This window comes from Cynoglossus semilaevis, chromosome 5 (genome assembly GCF_000523025.1).
Source record: "Cynoglossus semilaevis isolate Cse_v1.0 chromosome 5, Cse_v1.0, whole genome shotgun sequence".
NCBI lineage: Eukaryota > Metazoa > Chordata > Actinopteri > Pleuronectiformes > Cynoglossidae > Cynoglossus > Cynoglossus semilaevis.
This window is the reverse complement of record NC_024311.1, coordinates 15,670,658-15,694,682: the sequence shown is the minus strand read 5'-3', so window position 1 is coordinate 15,694,682 and position 24,025 is coordinate 15,670,658. Positions and strand designations below refer to the sequence as shown.

General features: G+C 37.9%; 2 protein-coding genes across 3 annotated transcripts in view; both read right to left on the bottom strand.

Moving 5' to 3' along the window:
• Window positions 1–18,758, bottom strand: part of dennd2b (DENN domain containing 2B) — a 37,466-nt gene extending 18,708 nt beyond the window's left edge. Inside the window, exons 1-4 of one of the 2 annotated variants that reach the window (XM_008310766.3) lie at window positions 18,624–18,758; window positions 6,331–6,429; window positions 2,644–3,897; window positions 1,487–1,629 (exon numbers count right to left, since the gene is read on the bottom strand). In XM_008310766.3, coding sequence (XP_008308988.1) covers window positions 1,487–1,629; window positions 2,644–3,897; window positions 6,331–6,404 — 1,471 coding nt within the window. In that variant the 5' untranslated portion in view covers window positions 6,405–6,429; window positions 18,624–18,758. Of the gene's footprint in view, window positions 1–1,486; window positions 1,630–2,643; window positions 3,898–6,330; window positions 6,430–12,899; window positions 13,235–18,623 lie in introns of those variants that run through there. The other variant, XM_008310765.3, reaches the window with a different exon arrangement.
• Window positions 18,759–19,959: 1,201 nt separating this feature from the next.
• tmem9b (TMEM9 domain family, member B) lies at window positions 19,960–23,997 on the bottom strand. The gene is made up of 5 exons (XM_008310760.3): window positions 23,767–23,997; window positions 22,666–22,757; window positions 22,461–22,569; window positions 22,252–22,386; window positions 19,960–21,266 (listed from the first exon to the last, which is right to left on the bottom strand). Exons 1-5 carry the CDS (start codon window positions 23,836–23,838, stop codon window positions 21,111–21,113), a joined length of 564 nt encoding a protein of 187 aa, XP_008308982.1. The 5' UTR covers window positions 23,839–23,997; the 3' UTR covers window positions 19,960–21,110.
• Window positions 23,998–24,025: the final 28 nt, after the last annotated feature.

The following is a 24,025-nucleotide window of genomic DNA, read 5'->3' as shown; positions in this document are numbered from 1 at the left end:
AAAAAAATGAGTCTTTCATCAATGCGTAAGGAGTGGGCTGAGTTATTTTAAAAAGTCAGTGATCATATCATACAGTATGTGGCGCCTAAAAATGTCAGATGTGACCAGATATTAAACCAAGACCTCAAGTCCCTACGTAGCCTAAGTGACATTCAAATGTTCAAACGGAATGTGGGAAGAACTTCTTCCACAGACACAAACAATGTTTTGTGTTTCTGAAAAGAAAGGAATGGATTCTTTTGTTGTTTTATATGTTGGCAGTTAGTGAGGTAAACAAGACCAGACCAGTTTTACTTTTAATGGCAGGAGATAAATGCTGGTGTGCAGTAATTCTGTAAAGAGATGTGCCTTTTTTGTATTCTATTATTTAAGATATTTTCAGTTAATGGGGTAAACAAGACCATTTCAGTTGGTAACGGTATTTTACATAGTTCTTACAAATAAAGGATCATTGTATTTGGTCATAATTTGTCTGGATCTCATTTCTTTAAAAATAAAAAAGGGATGATAAAAAAAAATCGTGACTCATATTGTATTGTGAGTTGAGTGTATCGTTACATCCCCTAATGAATGCTGCTGGCTCTGTTGGAGTTCACATGGACATCAGCGTTGGCCCGGTGCTGTTTCTGGACATTCTCTAGTTGAAATATGCCTTAGAGCACACAGGTCACTGACACTCAAGCAACATGAAAACTAATATTTGCACACAACAAAACACTGCAAAACAGCCTTTATTTGGTCAACACTGAACTTCCTATGATAGAAAAAAAATAGTGTGAGTGTGATTTTCATGCACTGCATGTGAAATCCAAGCTTTGTCATGAGACTGTGTTCACATCTCCACCACATTAAGTATGCACTGGGGGAGTTGGCAAACGGAAAGGGCAGAAGGCCTGGGGTCATTAGCTAGTGAAAAGGAATTTGGCTTCTTACCACATCCATCATTACATACACAATATGTGAGAAACTAACATCATAATCCTGGTACATTTGGCCACAATAGCCAAGAGGACTATTTTTAACAAATCCTCTCAGTATTTTAGTTTAGTTACTGGGATTAGATGTTTCTGGGGAAACAAAAAACAAAAAGAACCCATTTCTTGCTCCTGAATGTATTTTTCTTTTCATTCATTATTTTTTACTCTTTCACAAGAGTCTTCTTTCTGGACAAAGAGAACAATCCCCCACAGAATTATACTATCACCACAACATCACCTCAACTATGGGGCTGATCATGATTTCCCTTACCTCTCAAAACAAAAGCACCCTGACCATCATGGACATACTCCTAAGTCCAGATGGTGACACAACACAACGATTTTATAACTTATGTAAACATATTTCATTCCCCAGCTTTCCTTAAATTTTGTTCTTAAATTTGATGCTTTCACAAATGACAGCTCACGTGAAAGATGTAAAGCAACACTGTGTCAGCTTCTATCAATGCCAGGTGATGCTTTTAAAGCCTATGAAGTGATGCTCTTACCTACAATGTCCTCATAGGCATTCTCCTCTAAAGTGCTTTTGGAACTGGGCCGGGTCTTTGTGTCTGTGGTCAGTCTGCCATTTTCTGTAGGTGAGGACAAATGAGAAGATGGAGAACTCGCGTCCTCCGACTCACCAGACTCCCTGACAAAGGAAAAAAAAAACACCTAGCTAAGACATGGACACATAAGACTCAAAAAGGTCAGCATGTCATTTTAAATCTGCTAATGACCTGAAAAGGATTGTTAAAAATAAGTCAAACGACCAGTTACAGCACTTGAATCTGACATAGTTCAAATACAAAAACAAACCAAAACTATTTAATTGTGCTGGTTTACTGCAGAAAATCTTTACTTCAGTAAACCTGCTGATATCCTTTTTTATTTTCACCGATGCTCATGTTGCACCATTGACATGTGGCTTTTAGATTCCGAAAAAGCTACAGCCACAGGAATGTTAAACACAGAGTCCAAGAGAAGAATGTTTGGGGATTTCTTCTTAATTTCACATGGGGTCCAATCTGCAGAGGCCCCACCCTCACTCTTTAAATCACTGGACAGTGATCTCAGAATCAAAAACTACAGTTGCTTAGTTCTCCGACCAGCTAAAAGGTTAAAATTAACACAAAGGCCTTATTTTTATTTATTTTTTTATTTATTTACATTTTTTATTTATAAAGGCCTTATTTTTATTTATTTTTTTAATACAAATGTTACATTACTGCTTTTTCAAAAAGCAGTTGACCCAAGCAGACCTTCTAAGCAACTTCAGTTATCATCTTGGCTAGGCTTTAGCTATTGTTGCTATGTTATAGGATTCCTCTTAGCAATTTAATGCAACTTGAGTTTCTTATTTTTCTTGCATAATTTCAACTTGTATCTAACTTTATTTATTTGCTATCTGCTTGTGCTTATTTTTGAATTATTTTGCTGTATTTATTGCTGATTTTAACTTTATTTTCATTTAGTTAATTTTAATTAACTTTAAATTTTGTTATCTTCTAATCTTTTGCATATCTTAAGTAATTTAATTTGGAATAGACATTCATCAAACCACATCTAGTAGTCAGTCTGGATTTTAAATTATTATCACATGGTTTTCCTGTAAATAGCTCATCCTGCTAATGTTTATCCTACTTTAGGACCTAGAAGTTCTCACCTGTTCTGGACTTTAGTGGGTGTGCTGCCTGTGGTGGTCTTTGCCGTCCATGTTGTACTGGGAGCAGGGGTAGAGGGCAGTGGTGGTGGAGACTCAAGGACTCTGTCAGGAGATATTCCATTGGCCGGCATTATGTCCTTCGGGTCTCGTTTGGCGTCATACTCAAAAGTGCGTTTGGGTTTAGGTAACGGATTAACAGGTGTAGTAGCAGGCTCCTGTTGACCAGGTGGTTCTGGGCTGGCAGACCTAGCCGAGCTCACACTTAACCTCTGTCTGTGTTTGGAAAGTTTATCCAACACTGGCCCAACATCTGGCTCCGTGGCCACTGAGCAAATGCTACTGCGCTTACTGGTGCATGTGCTGTCCAAGTCGTCTCCTATCACAAAAGATTTCTTTCTTGTTTGGTTTGGCGCATAACAGTTACTCAGATACCGTGGAGGGGGTGTACTGGGATTCTCCTTCAGAGCCTGCTCTATCTTCTGTATCCTGTTCAGGACAGCCGACTTCTCCTTCCGAGCCGTCAGGGAACGTACGTAAGTTCCAGAAGATTCTGTTTTACTAATCCTTTTCTGGAAGCGACCCAGGTTGTCCTTGTCTGTAACTCCTTCTTCGGCCTCCGAGAAAGAGCATTCAGAAAATGCCGTGCTCATCCTGCGAACTCCCTTAAAGTCAAAAGTTTTCTCGCTGCAGGGAGACGAGAGCAGACTTGGGCAGCCCTCGCTGCCCCCCACACACTCTCCTCCACGTTTATCCAGACACAAGCTCATCCTAGGCAGAGCCACTCTCCTGCACTCCCATTCTGAGATCTTTTTACGAATTGTGGTGGGGGGTACACCAGTTACTGAACGGGTACGTTTGTGACTTTGAACAGAAGACGGTCCAAGTGAAAGTGTGCTCCAGGTCACTGGCCGACTGTTAAGTCCACTTCCAACTACGAAATCCCTCTGTTTTTCTTTGTCTTCCTGGTTTCCCTGTTTCTCCTTGGTTTGATCTTGGGGCTTATAGATGGACAGCCTGTTGTCCAGGCAGCTGACGCTCTTTGACTTGGTCAGACGGCCCTGGGAGTTACCATCACTGTTGAGTCTTGCACTGCTGCACAGGCTCGCTGTCTTGCTGTTCCAGCCAGCACGTACCAGGAACCTGCCGTCTGTGCGGACGTACTTACTCTGTTTCCCAGAGTTCTCACTGTCGCTGAAGACAGGCGGATGACCCTGACTGGCTGAGAGAACAGGACACGGGGATGTGGACCGGCACCTAAAAGAAGACAGACAGACAAAGGTGTGATGAAAATGTCCAAACATTAACCATATTGGGTAATTTAAGGTGGAATTCAAATTTGCAGCCTGAACAGAAAATTCTTAATTCACTTCCACGTTCAAAGGCTGAATGAAAACCTGAGCCACTTATTAAGAAAAACCACAGGAAAGTATTTTGTCTTTGGCAGCATGGGATTAAAATGGTAGCCAAAGGAAACACAGACTACATCAAAATGCCACTGAGGACTTTTCCACATGAGAAGAATCATGGTGGACCTCACACAGAAAGCACAAATTTATTACAGCGCCCTTACCTGGAAGTCTCACTGCTCCTTTCTGGTCCTCAGAGCGTTTTCTTATTCGTACTGCTATGTGACTCTAGCTGTTAAGTAGTCCCATTCTCACCTCTGACTGCACCGATGAGCGTAACGTACACACACAGAGAAGCAAACTTTATCATTTCCAGTCAACTTTCCACTCATTGTCTTCAGAAACCTTGGCATGACTTAAAATCTGACTAACTATTGCGAAAGTGAATCATAGGGAGAGCTGATGTCATAACACACTGGTTAGAATAACAAGCGTTATAGAAGAAGGAGGAAGCTAAGAGCTGCAGACTGTGATCCAACATTGCAGGTTGGGACAGATCACGCTTCACACCTATCTGCCCTTCCCTTGAATCATTCCTCCTGCTCCAGGGTGGGGAAACTTTTACAACAGAGAGACCAATCTGCAAACTCCAAGTATGATGGATGAACCCTGCCTTACCACTCTCTGGAAATATCTCAACATGAAGACTCATGTCTAGAGATTTTCACTTATACTTCAGTATTCTCAAGTATGAAGCACACCATGTACCAGAATTAGAATATACAATATAGTTTGGAATTTGCCAATCATTTTGGACAAAAATAGACAGATCTTTGCCATAGAATAGAAACCTTCCGTCAATGACATCTGAAATGGTTAATAATTATTTCACATTTCAATATTGCACTCTTACATGATGGTGTAAAAATGTAAAGTTCTATAAATGTACCTTATCAGTAGGCGGTCTCAACATTCAAAGAAAACCTTAAAAAAGGAAGCCCCAAAGATATTTTGTTTCTAGACCATAACTAAAGCAAGAAAAACAAATAAATTGTTGTGCAGAAAATATTTATACGAAAATGTGAGAATTCATTCCAGATTAAATTCTGCAATAAATGTTTTTATATTTTGTCATATTGCAATATAATGCTGTAACAAAATGTATAATAATAATAAACTTTATTGATCAACACTGGGGAAATAACAGCAAATCTGCTGCAAAGTGCTTTGGTTGGTAAATCGTTTAGACCCTAAAATACGATAAATATTTCTCTATAAGCTGTGTTGAAGATTAATATTGATCTCTATGTTTATTCTTAATTGAAGAAATAAAAGCTAATGTGTGCAGAAATGATGTCTTTTAGGACTTGGACTTGCAGGGTTTTGAAGTGGTCTACATCATACTTAAAAATAAAAATAAACGTAAAAATAAACCCAGTTCTGGACTGGCCACACGCTCAGTACTGTACATGAAGCTAAGTGCCAGCCACTGCTTGGGCCCCTTGGCTTTTAGTCAGGCTTCTATGGCACGTCAACCACAATCCACTTCCTTTCACTGAGCAGGATGAAGAAAAAAAGAGTGGTAACAAGGGCAAAAGTATATTCTAATATTATCACTTTTTTTTTCTGTCAAAAAAAATTAAATGTTTCAATCCAGCCACAGTATGATGATGCCATTAAGTCCGTTAATGGATCTCAGCTTGGTCCCAGTGCTTGAGGAGAGACAAAACTAAATGCAAAATAAATGTAAAGTAGACCCTCTCCAGTTTTGTCACCTATTTAAAGAAATCTAATTTGACATGTTTCAAGTTGCCAATGTCAGCTCTATAATAAAATGAACTTTATGCCAAATGTATAATTTAATAAGACCATTGCTGTTAAATCAATACAACACACTAACACAGACTCTGCAGCTGCCTCCTGCCTGTGGCTACACATTCTGTTAAAATAAAATCAGAGCTTGCAGGATGATACAGTGTGAGAAAGAGCAGTGTAGATATCACATATCATTCAAAATGCTTTTTTTTGTCCGCCAGCAGGACACTGTCACATCTCAACATGCTCACACAAGCTCCAGCGCACTACTCACAGTTCAGAGATGTGTGGGGCCCTTGTCCAGGATGTAGGATTGTACTCACAACTTCTTAAATATCATGTTATGATTGACATTCTTGGGCATGAGTGAAATTACAAGAAAAGACTAAAACAAACGAACCCGTCCGGGAGCATAAATAACAAAGCATAACAAATATGTTGCTAAAAGCTAATGATCCTAACAACAGGAAACATGACTGGATGTAGAGAGAGAGGCCAAACTAAAACTGCTCCCAGTGTCACTGACCTTTCAGGGGCGTCCCGTGGAGTTTTACCTCCTCCTGCACGAGGCACAGCCTTCGCACTCTTGTTGGCTGTCATCTTGGTCTCGTGCCCACCCACTCACCTAGTGGACAAACACACATAAAATGTTTTAAATTTCCATTTCCATTAAACACAGCTTGCACACTGAAGCTACTACTACTTGGAGTGTCACTGACCGTAGTCAGTAAATTCTGTTTTACATAGTTGGAGTTCATACTGATTGTGATGAATTAATCCAGTGTCTCCATCAGATGACTTGCATTCTTTTACGACCACAGCAAAAGACTGAAGTGGGAGGGAGTGCCATTAGTCTGAACAGGGACACTGATGTTACCCAACACTTTGGTTTTAGGGCGGTTAAACTTTGTGTCAACAGTAGTTGGCGGATAGAGAAAATAAGTACAACTATGAGATCTCAAAGCATCCAACTGTAGCTGCATTTCACAATCACTAACTGACATGAAAATGATTGAACTGTTATTGTCACAACCTCACAGCACCCAACATGGGCAAATATTACCCATGGTTTGAGAGTTAAATACAGTTTGACTGTATAAATTTGCTCTTCAAATTATCACAAAGAAAACATCAACAACATAGATGTTTGACAAAATGAAAATACAGACAGGGGGCAGTGAGCATCAAGCATACACTTCAAACAGACTTTGAAAATGACAGAGGAGTTGACATTTATTGGATTCTATGATTTTAAATGTATGAAATAATTAATGCCTAGGCCCTGGTAGCCATATCATATAACACATAATTCCTGATTGGACAGTTAAAATTAGCCCTTATTCTGAAGGCCATTACCCCTGAAATCGTATTATTAAAATGTATTGACCCTTTCAGGAAAACTCAAAACAATTGTTCTGGTGCACAAAGAGGTCAGATTGAGATCCCATAGGGATCAGAGGTGGAGGATGGGAGGCTGCTTGGCAGCGTGACTTGTTTACAGGAAGTTGTTGTATGGAGAACCTAGCCAACCAGCAGTGAAGCTGAAACCTGTAGAGAGACATACGAGGAGAGAGAGGGAGGACTCCTGCTGTCAGCTATTTCCTGTTACNTCAGCTATTTCCTGTTACTGTGGAGTATATTAAGAAGAGCGGGCATGCATCATTATTTTCATCTAACGCAAAGTGTGATTGCATCCTGTCCTGGTTACAGCTATCCTCTCCTGCTGCCAATCTGATTTAAGAGTTGCTGGGAAGGATTGTGAAAAAAGATCCATTACAGTCACAGTCCACTTGAATTCACACCCAAGGCCAAGAAGTCCACTTGTGAGAATAGAAGCATCTAATAAGTTCAGACTGTTTAATACTCATGACTCAATAATATTTCAAGTTTGTTCAACACAACCTTGTTATATTTAATAATATGTTGTTCAGAAATAGGTCAAAGGAGACCAACACGGACTCTGTAGTGTAAACACCAAGACTTCCTGAGGACTGATAGCATCGCCCTCAACAAAATCACAGGCTGTGAACCACTTGTAAGGAACTCCACTGTACCTTTTAAGTGCACTCAACCACATTCATCACTCACTCTCTCCCACTTGTCTGAACCAAAGATTTTACAATAGTTTTACTCTGATGAAACATCTCCCTATTACTCACAACTAGTGATGCAGGATATTAAAAAAACAATTCTTGCTTAACTATGTAAGACAAGCAGCAGCTGAGTATAGTTTTAGAGGGAATGAGTGTGTGGAAATAAAAAATGCTAAAGTTGATTGCAACATCAGCTTTCACTGAAGAAAAGGAGACGTGCCATTTTAGCAGAAACCAGTACCTGGTGTGTCCAAAACCTGTTTTGTGTTCCCAGTCTTTTTTTTAGGGACATGCTTGTACAGAGGGAAATTGAATTGGCATCATCTGAACTAACTTACAGCTGTTATTGTAAATATTTACAGTCACATTTTTGATGAGTGTTAATTTAACTTTACAATGACAGAATAATATCAGGGGAGCTGGTGATCACAGTAGGAAATGATGGGCTTTGAAATCATTAGCTGTGACGTGTGTGCAAACCTTTCAAACATGATGTAATGGTTTCGATAGTTGGGTATGGAGGATTGCAAATGACTGAAACTAACATGAAAATGACAGAAACGTTGCTCAACAACACGATCGAATGAGACGACGACATTGTCTCCATTGATCTAGAGTGGACTGGAGTCAAAGGGCCCTTTGTGTACAATAAAACTTTGAGAGAGGAGGTCAAAAAGGCTTATCACGTGTGAATGTGTGTGAGAGGGAGTGTGTGTGTGTGTGTGGTTTGCATGTGTTCATCTGTCAAGTCTTAATTAGCTAAAATACAGTATCTCCTATTTGACAGATCATCTAACACACACTCCAGTCCACGTAGGAATGCACTATTGTGGCTGAATTTTGTTTTTTTAAAGTGTGTTTTGAAATGGAAGAAGAAAACACAGGTCTGTGGCAGTAACACCTGGACACACTGCTGAGACTTATTTGTCCACATTGAAATATGCACTGGCTCAGCACCTGGCATTGAATATTCAGCCTGTAAAAGCACGAGCAATTCATGATATCTAAGTGGATGGTCATTCATTAACTGCTTAATTACATTTGTTCATATTAAAAACAAAACACAAAAAAACAGAACCAATGGGGCAAAATAAATATATAAAATGTAACATGAGCAAAAATAACTGAAATTTCTCTTCACTTGTCACAACTCACTGACACACACTGATCAATGTCATTGCTACAATAATTATAATTATGGCAGATGGCAAAAGTGGCAGTGATAAGCGCAGAGAGTTGTGAGGTTGTCAGGACGCTGCACTTCAAATAAAACAGTAAGTGAAATGTGCAAAAGGAAATTTGAGAAAACAGATAAAAACAATTTTAATTCATTTCAAAGACAAATAATGTAGTGTGGAAAGTAACAAGATCTGGGTGGTTAAAGAAATGCCTTTACAGACCAAAATGTTCTGCACAAACATCCGACTATAATCCATTAGAAAATCAGTGTTGTGGTGCTGACTGAAGACCAGGGCCCACACCAGTAGAACAAATTTGAAGGAACTAGAGATATGGGCTGAAACATCTGGAAATGTCTCTAAAACAAATGACATGTATTAATTGGCAGAACAGAACACATGATTGATTAGGAAATAACAGGCATGCCGAAATTTTATTCTCTGTGATTAATCTACTGGTATATGTGCTATTAAATAAAGTATACTATGCAAAAGAATCAGTATAAAATTGGAAATCACAAGGAGAAGAATCACATTTTCTTCTCTAGTGAGTGTACATCCTGTTCATGGCTCTGTTCACACAAATTCCATAGCTCTGTAAGAGAAAACCACCAAGGTTGACGCTACTGGCTGTTGGATGCCGAGTTATGTCTGAATAATTAGCCCCACATGGTTCACCCTGCTCTGAATATAAGGCTCGGTTTACCAGGTACCGTGGATCTCACTTGTTGGAACCTTTTCAGCTAAGTCAGCTTTTTTTCTTAGTAGTCATGCCATATTTTCTCTTTAAAGTAGACAAGAAAAAATGCAAGATAGATAAAATCTGCATCTGAAGCTGTACAGCTGAAGAAGAAAACACATGGAAAGCAGACACATCTATCTGAAATGCAGTAGGACGTATTAAACTGGTGTCAGTTAACTTTGACACAAAATAACCAAATGAAGAAAAGTACAAAAATACATTTCTGTTTCAAATGTTTTTACTGCTGGTAATTGCACAATTTTCTGCAATTGACTGCAATTATTCGCCGTCAAATTGTTATGCTCAATAAGGTTTCAATAGAAAAACAAGTTACACTCAAGAGCCCGGAGGACGATCATAACATTATTACAGGCGCCTTCAGAACATCGTGTTCACACATACACAAGCATTTAGGAGAAACGTCAAACTCAAAGTTCCCCAGTGAATGGAAAATTAAACTTTTAGGAATCAATGGAAGGTTTTTATAAATAACTTTGGTTCTATCAACTCTTTTTTGTCCATGATAGAATTACTGTTTTTATATATACGCTTGTATTTGGCTAATGCTCTGTTCTATTTTATCTGTTCACAAAGTAAATGTTCAATAACATATATTTATCAAACTCACTACACCTGCACATGCACTGCAATAGATTCATCACCAACCAAATGGTTACGGTGGAGTTAAGATCACTGAGTTTAATCGGTTCAAGGCAACGTGAACATATTTGTGGTGGATACCATTAAATTCCATAACTGTGTTCTTTTGTTATTGCATGAACAGGAATGCAAGGTCACACTGAATTGCACTTGACCCTCAGCTCAGCTACCTTATTACAATATTCAGCACTCGTAGGAAAGCAAACACTTTGTCTCTGCCATTAGATGATATCTTAACCAGAATTTACACAACTGATCTGAAATACAGGTATAGGTGCAATGAGACATGAGATTTGTGGATCTGTTTTTATCTGTGACCAGATCAACTAGTTATTTGGTTTAGTAAATATACATAAAAAAATGTTTTGAGCATCGTTTCGTGTTTTGTTTTGTCCACAAACCAATGATGTTGATTTACCTTCATATGGAGCAATGTGTACGTGTACAGTACGAGTTCAGTTCAAAGGCTTCCATGAGAGATGATTACATTTCTTGGTATCAAAGGGAACATTCTCTTTGTTCTTGGTCATTATCTCCAGGAGAGCTTTAGAATTAATTGTCTCTGAGCATTATGTTTAAGTTAATAACATGAACAACTCACATCAGAAATATTCCATATTCCATAACAAACCATTACATCCATAAAAAAACATTATAATAACACACCTAAAAATGAATATCACATGGCTGTTCTCGTGTTCTGGCTGGGTGTATGCTTCTGTAAACAGGAAGCACATTGTCTACTTAGTGGTTATTATTGGTGTTACTAAAAACAAAGGTAAAGCCATGTTTTCCCCTAATTCATCTGGTACTCCGATCTCAAACAACGCTCAACCAGGCAGCATACCTGAGTGTTATAGAAAATCTTAGTTGTATCTAAACTTTACCACATCTCAGCATCAAACTACCTGGAGAGAGGCCAAAGTCATTAGAGAAAGTAAGTAAAGAACTTCCTTTATAGCCCTACGCTGCCAGCAGCATCACTGCGTGTCATTGTTTGGCTCAGACAATAAAGTTTCCAGGGAGAAGAGATGAAGAAGCCCAGTCCTGGTCAGATAAAACCATAAGGATTTCAGATGTACACTGAAAGTATTTTCTATAAACAGTTAGGATAAAAATACGAGTGGGCCTCAGAGAAGCAGGGTTTCCCAGGGTTGTAGTAAAGACGTGGAAAAGATTTCCCAGGGCTTCAAACCCATCAAACATAATTTATCTACATGTTCTTATCTGGTTTATTCAACCTCTATTAAAATTATATATTTGTGTATTTTTATGTTCCATTTTTCGTAGTAGACGTTTTTGAGTGAGTTTATGTGCACGCAGGTTTTGGCTATTAGGGCTAAAAGTATTAAAAAAAAATTTGCTTTATTTTCAAATTGTCCATGTGAGGATTTGATGACAACACTTCTGATCGGAGCAGTGGGCTATTGTGGAACTGTGAAACAGTTAGCAAACTTTTAGCCTTTCTAACTCACCATTCTGTTTTTATTTTTTCATCTGCAACTCAATACATCAAATTATATAAAATAATCAGTTATTAATATTATATAATATCGTATCTTTTTTTAGAAAGTTCAGTATTACAATATTAGCAGTAACACAGTAACAGGCAACAGTTGTGTATAAAAACAGTATCCCTAAATATTATCACTTTAAATTAAATCACACACAAATATATGGCAACAGTTAATGTTTGAATACAGCTTAGTTTTGCTGTTATTGTTGACGTTGTTGTTGTTGTTGTTGTTGTTGTTGTTGTGGTTTGGCTGTTCTTGCATATATGAAGTCATGAAACTGTTTACTGCAGAGTTAATGACTCTTTGTACACCATACACAATTCACATACCTATAAACTGGACTACTTGCAGCTTTTGGCATGCGCAATAAAAAAGTAAAATTGTCCACCGGTGCACAAACACAACTTCTGCATTTGTGTGGATCTCCATTCATTCGGACCGGACCAATTAATGTGTAAGCCTCAACCTAACCCAAACCACACTTCACATCTTCATGCTAACTTTCACCAGAGCAACTGAACTGAGGTTCTGCCTCATAAGGACCGGGCTTTTGTTTCCCATGAGAACTGCTGCTGCTGCAGGAAGAGCCAGTGTTTAAAAACAGCGAAGTTCTTCCTAAAGAGATAACAAAAACTCCACCGTACAAACAGAGCCAGGATCTGGTGTTCTCTAAGAAACTAAGAAACTGCTCTTCACCCTAATAACATGTCAATGACCTAATATGGTCACATGAACGTCAGAGCTGCATTTGAACGCACCTTGCGCTTGTTTACGTAAAACGTGACATTTCTTACACTGATTTAATTCAATACTTAAGGTTATTAACGCGTCGCCCACTGTTAGAGAAGCCTGCACTTCGGTAACGGTTCAATCAACAAGAGCGGCTTCAATGTTTTTGTTTTTACCTCCGACTTTCTGATCACATCCATGGCCGCTGTCATTTTTTTCAGATTATAATCCCTCAGAAGTAGAAATCCTGTTTGGTTTACGCCTTGGGAACGGGTTGGCTGGTTGTGCCGGATACCTGCGCTTCTCAAAAAACTCCCACTCATGTCTTTCCAACAAAAACCGAGAAGAAAAAAATAAAAAAAAAACTCCAGCCTGCCTCCTCTTTCACAGGAGGGGAGGCAGGACTTGTTGCCATGCCACGGAGATGGGCAGTTTTTTCTCCCCCTTCTCTTCACTTCAGGCTGAGGATTTGCCCACCTCCCTCCCTCCAGCCTCCTCCCTTTCTGTCCCCCAAACACACAGAGACATTCACACAACTATTCAAACGTCTCCCTCTTGTTTATTGTCATGCTGGACCGAGGAGAGCAGATGATTATTCAGCTACTGCTGAATGGCAGCTGCAGAAAACCATGTTGCAGCAGCTCTACAGCACATTGTTCTGTTGTGGCCAACTCCTCCACTACTGGTCAACAGGAATACATTTCACCCACACATACATGTCTTTACTCAAACTACAGCCATGGTTTACAACCCACTTCCTAATTAAAGGTAGATTACTTATTAATCTATTGTATATCTTTTAACAAGTATCACAAAGGAGTTCATAAATTTGTCAATTTTGAAAGAAAATAACAGCTGCTCTCAATGGTGTATAGTCATGATATGAAAAACAAGCAAAATTACGAGGATACATTTGAACATTTATGAGAATAACAGTGTCAAATTCTGAGAAATGATTGTAATATAAGAGAAAATCTGTCTTAAAGTTATGAGGATTTTTAAAAAGTGCAAGAGAATAAAGTCTTAATGAGAAAAACGTCAGATAAAGTTGTAATTTAGGAGAATTAAAACATGTAAATGTATAAGAATAAAGTCATAATATGAAGAGCAAAGTGGTGCTGATGAGTCATAAAGTTACAAGGATCAACATTTGTAATTTGTAATATTGTGTGTAAAAGTGGTTTTAGGATAAGGTAAATGAGAATGAGATGTTAAAAAAGATAATAAATAATAATAAATGTCATAAATAAAATGGCATAAATTAGGCAAAATAGTTGTGATGCAACTTTATCACTGTACATTTGGGAGAATAAAGTATTTAAGTGAAAAAAGAAGTGAACAATACATTATAATCCACATTTGTATTCTATTCTAAAAGTCTTCAAACCTTGTAGCACTAACACAGCAATTCCAATAGTGTGGTCAAAGGCCTGGACCCCGACATTAGACATAATCCAGACCCCGAGGTGTGTTCACAAAAAATCTGCTAGTTTGTTAAGAGTAGAGAATGCTGTCATTTACATTTAAAAATAAACATACAGAAGGTTTGCATGTTCTGTGAAACGTTGTTTTTGGGTTTTGTTTTTTTGTTTTTTACTTGTAGTTTATGGACTAGGTAATCTCTGTAACCACCCAGCAACCCTGGAAAGGATTACTTTCACATGTGTGCCGCAAACATTCAAAAATGTACCATAATAGTTTTTGTAAAGGATGATTCTGTCAACAATAGATCACTGAATAACATTTAAAAATAGTTGGTTTGTCCCAATATGTTTATTAAAAATACCTGCTGTCTGATGTCAAATAATTTCAGAAATAAACATATCCGTAAAAATCAGTAAGGAAATAATAATAAGGAAAAATTATTTTCTACTAATGACCTTGAAGGAAACAATGGACACCTTGTTTTTGCTGACCTCCAGTGGTTATTTATCTGCAGCAGTGAAGCACAAGTGTTACACCGTGATCTCATGACACCTGACAAGTGTTTACAGGTGGAGCAGAGCAGCAGACAGGAAGGAGGAGCTCATCCACACCCAGTGTCTAACTGACAGTTATTGTAGGTGACGTGACTGTTCACGTCTCTGACAGATGTAACGTTGTGTGTGCAGCTTGTAGCTGTACTTCTACTACTGTGTAGATACTTTGTCATATATCACCACTACCTTGAATATTTAATATGTATAGAGAATTTAAACCTGATTAATCATCAAGACATTGACTTTTTAAACAAAAACTTTCAGTTTGTGTTTGTTCAACATTTTCCTCATCGTGGGGCTGGCTAGACATTTTTTGCTATATATCCTGTTTAATGTTTAGTGACTTCTGGGCTAACTATTAGCTTTCTTTTTGTTATTTTAAAGCTATTTCTTTTGCCATTCTGACTAGTTTTGAGCCATGGAGTGTTTTATAGTTATAACTGCTGTAGTTTGAATCACAGTGTCATTTTTTTGATGTCCTGTATGCATATACATTGTATACAGTCATGTTCCTTGGGGTCAAGATGTTTGAACATTTGAGGGTAACAGAACGGTTAATAGAAACACAACAGAACACAAGCGCACATAGACAGAGAACAGGCTCCTGTTGTTTTGAATAAATAAATGAATAAACAAGGCCATTTGTTCCCTGATTATACATAAAAAAGTCCTTAGCATTTGAAGTGATTCGCTTTGTTGAGTTACATTAAACAAAATGCCAAAGTAGACTTGTCCAATCAACCTACTGCTCTCAGTCTCTCGGGGGCGTCTTATCATTCCCAAGACTTGAGAACAGAGGAAGTCACAAAAATCCAGACAGTATCCCATTTGGGACCACCAAGGCAGCAGGAAGCCTACAACTTTGCCACTGTGCAGCTTTTTTAAGACACCCACTCAAAACCTTTCAAGGTCTCATAAAGGGGTGTCCTTCCTGAAAAAAATGCAAATTCTCATTCTCCGAGCACAAAAGATGAAGACATTGGCTCCTTTATGTGGGATGTTTCACTAGAACATTACCCAAGCTCTAACTCATGGAATTCATTGCCCCATTGATTACAGACCCATCTGGATTTTTCATTAAAGGCCACATCCTCTGTCTGGCATGACACATCGAGAATAAAGTAAGGTTAAATCAAAACATGCTGCGAGTGTTCATTCACAAACATCCAGTGAAGCCTCACAGCCATGCTGGCCTCATAAAACTCCATCTACACCCTCACAGATCGTAAGCAAGAAAAAGAAGAGGACGAGCCGTGGTGATGGAAATGTGAGATGTTCTTTTCCATCCCCGTGATTATTCACCTGCTCAGCCACAGTGGAACAACACTTCATTACGTCAAATGAATCACTAAACCTCGGGTATTTAACTAAGATCCGCTGTGAGTTTCAAATCCTCACAGATCCTCGGGGATTACTCCACAGCTTTGTGTGGTTTTTGCCACATACACAGCAGAGATTCATGTCCAAGACCTTTATTTTTACTGTCCACACATTCCACAGTGTTTGTGTCTTTGAGTATTTGTATTGTTGGACAAAATTGTCAATTTAAAAAAGAAAGAAAGAAAGAAAGAAAAAAAAAAACGGTAAAAGTGACCGCAAACACATTTGATAATTTGAGACAAATACTTCCATGAGTTGAGTCAAATGACTTTCATGTTTATATCACTGCAGCATTAACAGGACTAACATGTCTGATGGATATAAATGTGAAAAATAAAAGCTGTATATGTTCATTCATTCATCTTTTCTAGCTTTATTTAAAGCTTATTGGTCACATTTGGAATAAATCCATCCATCATTAAAAATGACCACCAGTTTAACAGTGCTGTACGTCATGACACGAATATGATTTAAACTATGATGACATGGTGGGTTGGGACACTGGGACAGTGAAGCCAAAACTTTTAAATGATGGCTAGATTTAATGACGTTCAAATACCCTAACACTTGAAGCGAGAGACCAACAAATCATAGCATTTTAAAACATTTCATTTAGTTAGCCACGAGTCTTGAACATAACTTAGTGAAGAATAGTAAATTAAAAGTTGGCCATGAGTAAAGGAAAGTTAGCAAAACTAAAAAAAGTCTCCATATTCAAAACAGCATACAAAAATTAGATTAAAAATTTTTAATTAAATGAGATACACAAAATGAAGAAAAAGTTAAATGGTGGCATGATATTGCTAAATGTTAGAGATAAATATGCATTTTGTATAAATAAAACTAAAAAGTAACAGCTGAAATATTAAAATATAATTATTATAAAATATTATAATACAAAGTAAAATTTAGAATAAATAGAGCTTTTTAGACATGTTAGCCTAAAAATAAATTCAAAAATAACTTAGCTAAAAATTATGATTGAAATAGCTGGGAGCCAGCAAAAAGAATTTGCAAAAAAGTTACTTTAAAATATAATCAAACATCAGTTTTTAAAGTTGCGTATTTTAGGTTTGGAAAGTTGATCTACATAGTAAATGAGTTGTCAGAGATCACATGTTATAGAAAGACAAGTTACTTGGTTGATCCTTGGTGATGAATTAAGTTTAAGGCCACCAAACATTGTCTGTGTGACGTGACTTAGACGTCTCAGACTTTGTGACCCGGTGCTCTCCTGAAGACGATAACATACACTATTTTGCTACATTTTCCTTGTGTTTTAAGAATTCCATTGTCCACCCAAGTGAAATAACTGTTTCCAAAAAAATTCTTTAAATAGCTGCGGCTGCACATGCACATTGTGAGGAACACTTTTCTGCGCACAAGGTCAGTCTGTTTCTTTATCTGGTTACATTTTACCTTCTTTTTTTCTCTGCAGACCAGCCACAACATCAGACTGACTACTGATTTACACAAACCTTCAAGGTGCGGGCAGTGTACAGGGATAATGTTTCACACTGCTGTTTGTCTGCACGACACAGTGTTTTTGTGTGCTCTGGGTGTGCATGTCTTTGGTTTTGAGGACAAATCTTTGACTCCAGGCACAGTTATGCACATTCCTGTGTACGAACACTTGGAAAATCCCAACTTACAAAATTGTGACTCAAAGCTGCTGCTGGTCAGAACATTTTGCATGGTCCTCAAAGCTGCAGAGGATTCCCACTGGTTAAAATTCAGTTTGAAATAAGGACTGTGGTTTGGCACGACAGTTGTGATTGTTAGATAAAATAGGAGGACTAAACACTAACTCTTTAAGGACCACCGGGTGAAAAACTCCTCATGAGGAAAAAAAAAGGCTTAAACAACTAAGGCAGACTTTATTGGGTTAGGGTTCTTTTTCTAAGTTTTTGGATTATAAGCTACAGTTCAGATTTGGATTTTAGACTAGCTAGTCATTCAGGTAGGGTGTGTAGTTCTGTGAGCTTGTCTATAGGAATAATAGTTAAAGCAAAGAGCCATGTCGCACACACCCACCAATCCCTATGTTTGGGTGTATACATACATTTGTCTGTGCTTGTGTATTAATGTCTCTGTGTGTGTGATTTTGGCATTTTGTCAAAGAAAACACATTAAATGTTGACTGACGTTTGGCCTGTTGAAACATGAAAAGGTATACGCAGGTGAGATAGTAAATAACTTTTTTTCGAAGTTGCCAAACTTCTATTGTTGGCAACAAAGCGTGTCAAACACAAAGGCTGGGGTGCACCCTGTTGGCTCATTTCTGCTAGTGCAGCCAATGAAGCGGCGAAGAATCAATCCTTCCCATTAAAAGAATAAACAATGGAACAGATCTGGTCTGTAAAAATCTCTCTCTGTGGATAATCTGAGACTTTGTCGTCACATGTGTGCGAATAAATTAAAGAAAAATAATTATTTAACAACCACAATTATTTAAAGACGTTACAAAGTCTTCAGGTCCGCATTAAAAGGTAGCTTTTGGCCGCTTAATGTGACAAGAGTGCACAAAGAAATGAGACCTACCTTTTCCTTCTTGCTGCTGCACAGTTTAGTCAGTGATCCATTCTCCCAGAGTCTGTGCCGCTGTCTGCCCGTACAAACTGAAAACTGACTTTTTTTCCATGTGGAAAAATGTGTGTATATGAGAGGGAGAGGGAGAGAGAGAGGGACAGAGAGAGAGAGAGGCAAAGAGGAGGAGAGCGAGATGGGGGACACAGGAAATAGTGATGCAACTGCTTTGAAAATCACTTTGTTGATACTTTTTGGTGGAACATCTCTGTTTTCATACATTTGAAGACATCCTGAAAATTATTGCAGTCACAGTTTTTGTTCAACGGGGTTTTAATGATGACTTTAACTGTTTCCCAGTGGTTTCCAGATGTGCCTGAGTTCATAAAAAGCAACCAGAGACTTCTGTTACTGAATGAAGTGGGAAGTGGGAACATATCAGGGACACAGGAACTGGAGATGTTTGGGCTGCTTTTTATCTTCAGAGTTTGTGGCCACAAAAAACAAGTAGTAATAAGACTGGTGCCCGATGTAAAGTCTTACATGAGGTGCTCTCTGAATAGCTGAGACCCAGCTATTCAGAGAGCACCTTATGTAAGACTTTCCTTCAAAAGCTTTTTGAAGATAGGCAGGAATACCCCTGATCTGGCTGTCTCATTCAACCAGCGTGGAACAATCCATGAGAAGAGCCTGGGTTGTCTTGTACGAGGTGCTAGGACTGCCAGACGACATTCCCCAGGACGAGTGGTTGTGGGGTAGCATCAGTATATAATTTAGTTTGGAATTTATTTATTTATTTTTTGGAAGAACATATAAGAAAAACTAAATGAATTCCTATCAGTTACAACAGGAGGAGCCAACGGTGTTTGGTAACCAAAACAAAATAATATGTATGTTTAGTGATTCATAAGGAAAACCCCTAGAGACGATTTATGGTTGTAGTGATGTAGTGAAGACTTGGAGATGGTTGATGTAAGAGAGAAATAGGGGATAGGGTGAGATGGAGTCTGGTGATCTGCTGTGGTGACCCCTGAAAAGAGCAGCTGAAAGAAGATATAATTGGACATTACAGGGAGAATTAAGATGTTAATAATTCTGTCTCTTTGTGTGGCTCTAAGATGAAATGGTGAAAAATGATGTTTTAAAAGATAAATTAATTAATAAATGTTTTACTACACCTTTATATTTGTTGCCAATATAGAAATACCAAGGTGGATGTCCACAACACACTTGTAAACCTTTACCAGGTTTGGGGGTCGGAATGTGGTATAAAAGGAGCACACACCAAGGGCTCAGTGTCTGCAAGAAAGACCCTTTGAACTGAGCTCAGACTCAGACTGAAACAGACATGTAAATCACAAACATTATATATGTTTATTTCAAAGTTGTCACATTTTTAGTACAGCAATTAAGAACATTTCCTTCATTCACCCTGCTCATGTACCAACACCAGCTACTCACAAAATAACTTCTTTGAGCTCAGACAAACACGAATGCACCACAACAGTGTAGGTGTTGGATTAAGCATAAAGAAGTAACAAAGGGTTTACATATAAATAGGACACTGGCTTCAGTAGGACCTTCAATAAGGATCAACGTCACAGACACTAACACTGACATCACTGACAAAAAGGTATTGGTTTCTGCAAGGTTCAGAAAAACTAATTCATACAATTAGATTTAAAGTAATGCCTTAACTGATGGGATTCTTACCACTTTGTGAGACATTAAATATTATGGGAGGTATAAAGAATTGAAAACACATTTATAAAAGATTTATTATAAAACATGCATTTACAGAGAACGCTGGATGATTTATATCTTCAAACTTGTTTCTTTTCTCCTGTGGTGAGAGAAGAAATTCCTCATTATATTAGCTTTCATGTTGTCTGGAAAATACCCACCAGCAACATGCTAACAAGTCATTGCTGCTGCAGCCAGGAGAGCACTTATCCAGTCATGATATGTGGCACCCACCAACATCTGGATGTTCTTCTCTCCACGCCAGTTTGGCTTGTAAAATTGAAAGTCAGCTTTGGACCAATTTACCTCCTTCTGAGAGCAGCAAGAAAGAGTTTAAGGATGTTATAAAAAAAATCTAGGAAAGTTTAGCTTTTTCCTCTCAAATGTATTAGTCCTGGCCACGGAATCTATCACTGCAATTCTCAGGTGGCTTGGCACATCTGCAAATTAGACTACAGGAAAGAGAGTTAATTTTGCATTTGGCAAACCACTCTTCATCCAAGACTGTGTAAAAGAAAAATAGGAAAGAAAATGAATTGACTGTAATCTATTGTGCTGCCTGCAGATTTAAAAGCTTCTTGCTCTGACATTACATCTGCCAGGGACTTATTTCATCATGTTCACCAAGGAATCACACTTGATGAGTTACAAACCACAACTAATGGGGGTGGGGTGGGGGGGAGGGATGATACAAATTTAGAGCTCTGTCACAGTGTTTTCCCCTCTCCCATTCATCATTAGTCTTGATCACAGGGCAATTTAACTGAGAACAACGTGGCGGTCAAACACAGATTTCCGCTGTTCCTGGACCTGCCTCCTCCAGCGCTGTTGGGCATGCTCTACTTTGTTCAGCACATTTGGTCGAGAGTGAGAACGTGACAACACGTTGTGAGCATTAGCAAAAGGCTGCTGGTCCTGAAAAACACAGAGATGAACAAATGTGAGGGCCAGTAAAGATTAGACACAATTAAAACATTTCAACTGATTGTAAGGATCAAATCCCTGGAGCCGAATCACATTCCAATTCCAGTCACTCTATTTATTTATCAGATGCAACCATCTTGCTCTAGGCACATTTGGGCGTTCACCAGAGTTAGACTTCACACTTCATTTATTATTTCATGTAGGCATTATTTTTTTTACCATTCTTCATCTTCAAACTCTGGTTGTAAATCTTGCATTTAACTCTTTGATTTTATTTTGTGTTAAATTTCATGTTGTTTTTATCTAATATGAAGAAATCTATAAAACATGACAACAGTGTTTTTTCCCCCATCAACTGTCAGCCTTTGTCTCACGGGCGGACAATGATGCTATCTGTCCTGAGATGGATAACAGTCCAACTCCTTGGCTAATGTCCTCTAACCCACTGCAGTCACATTAAACCAAAAACGTTCAGTTATTTCTGATGTATCTACAATCCAGATACAGAGATTTGTTTTGCAATCAACACACCCAGTGTTTAGATTTGATATTCTCTTACAAGGAAAAACGTGTTGAAACTTGTGCTTAGGGTTGAACTTGTTTCTGTAATAAACTGTGAGTTTGCTGCAACAAAGACTTTGCCAAAATAAACCAATGTTGTCTTATATGTACATGAATATTTAGAGGTATTTAGAGAAATCTGAGCTGTTAACCACACAGCACTAAAAACACTTTCCCAATTCCATGCACCTACCTGACGCAAAACCTTTGCAGGGAGTGCTACATTTTACCTGCAATGACTGAATCTATTATAGTATCACATTCAAAGGGAGGTTATTTACACACATAATGAAATTCTTGTGGTTACAAAGCAGGCAAACCTGTTTTTATGTAAATGGAGGAGCAGAGCTCCTGTCAGTTTATAAGTGTAAAAGATTATCCGCTGTAGAGCTAAAGTAGTGGTAGAGACACATACTCCAACTTCATCTTCACTTTGGATAAGCTGTGAGTGTCCAAAGAGACGTCTCTTTAACATTGGTTCCAGGAGAGTCAGGTAGACCATGTAGAACAGCAGCAGTCCCAGAATGGAGAGGTACATGATGATGGTGAACTAAAGACACAGAGAGAAGACTGGTTTAAAAAATAGCACAAAATCAGTCACAACTCACATTTGTGTGAAATCACCTTGATGGTTCCTGAGCTCCGCTCCTCATATTTACACTCACAACGTAAACAGTAAGCCTCCACATCCTTTCCATCCACAGGCATAGGTTCCACTACATGTAGACAGTTACTTAAACAGGAAAAACAAAGAGATAACATCAAAAAACTTGGTAGACAAAGAAGATATGGATCTGGATCAGAAGATATAAAGTGTAATAACACATACCAGTCTTTGAGTGAAACATTTTGCTTATAGATTTGCCCTTCGATATCTCTGTATGGTGGGCAGATGCATTTACAGCGGATGTCTTCAGAATTCTGTGGAAGGATTGCATATAAGATTTGGGTCTAATTTTCTGATTAACTGTGGAGAAATTTAACAAACAAACACGATTTGTCCTTTCTTTTTATTCTCTGTCATGTAAAACCAAATATTGTACTAATTAGTATTGAATGAATTACAAGACTAATGTATTAGAATTAACACATTAATGGAGATAAATTAAAATGAGGGGCAACTAAAATGTATTTTAAACAGAGGTTTCAAAACCAAAAACTTGAATATTACATTACAACTGCAAAAAATGTTTTCAGTTCGACCAGTAAGTTTTGTTTTTTTATAATATTGTTAAATAACTAACTATAATTACTACTATCTTACATTGATGTGCATATAATGTATACTCATTCGAAGCATGTACCTATTTATTCCTAATTGATAATCTGTAACTACTATATAACTATATCAGTTATATTTTCTTGTCAAATTAATTATTTTAAAATAGAAACCACCTTTAAACTTTGAGCTTTTTAAATGATGCATAGTAAGTTTCTATTTAATTCGGTATTATGTATATTTATTGTCTTTAATGGCAGCTACAAAACTACTATTAGCTGCAAAATAAGAAATATATTATTATTATCGTATGAGTAAGTTGTGTTGGCTTCATTTCTCAGTTGAACCAGTACTTCTGGTTCTATCGTTTTAACTGAAAATTTTAAGTCCTGAACACTGACTGTAGCTATTAATAACATAGTAAGCGGGGTCAGTTCGTCGGGAACTAAAACAATCAGTTCTGTTTAATGTAAAATTTACCTTGCAGTACTGTTTACTGTCATATATTTGATTTAATTTTAGCAAGACGTCGTTCAATGACGTATTAGCTTACCATTAGCTACGCTTATGCTAAATTGCTATAGCGACTCTGTCGTTTGACATTTATATTTGATATTTGAAGGCGAGTTTATGAGTTCAAATGACAAAGGGGAGATGAGTTTCTCTGTGCAAAATTTAACTACTCTCTTCCGCAGCTAGCATTTGCCTTACCTTTGCTGTCACTTGGCTTAACAGCACAAAACACGCCAAAAATATAGCTTCGAGAACAAAGAGAGTCTTCATTATCAGTGTACCTCCGATTTTCAGTTTTCAAAAAACAGACTTTTAATTGAAAATACTTCGCAGTTAGGAGTATACACTACTAATATCTGCCAACGTTAGCACCCCGGCTAATTCAGACGTAAACAGCCTCTGTTTCCTGGCAGGTGATTTCCAACTTCCGGCGAAGGCGTTCGGTGTTTTTGTCACA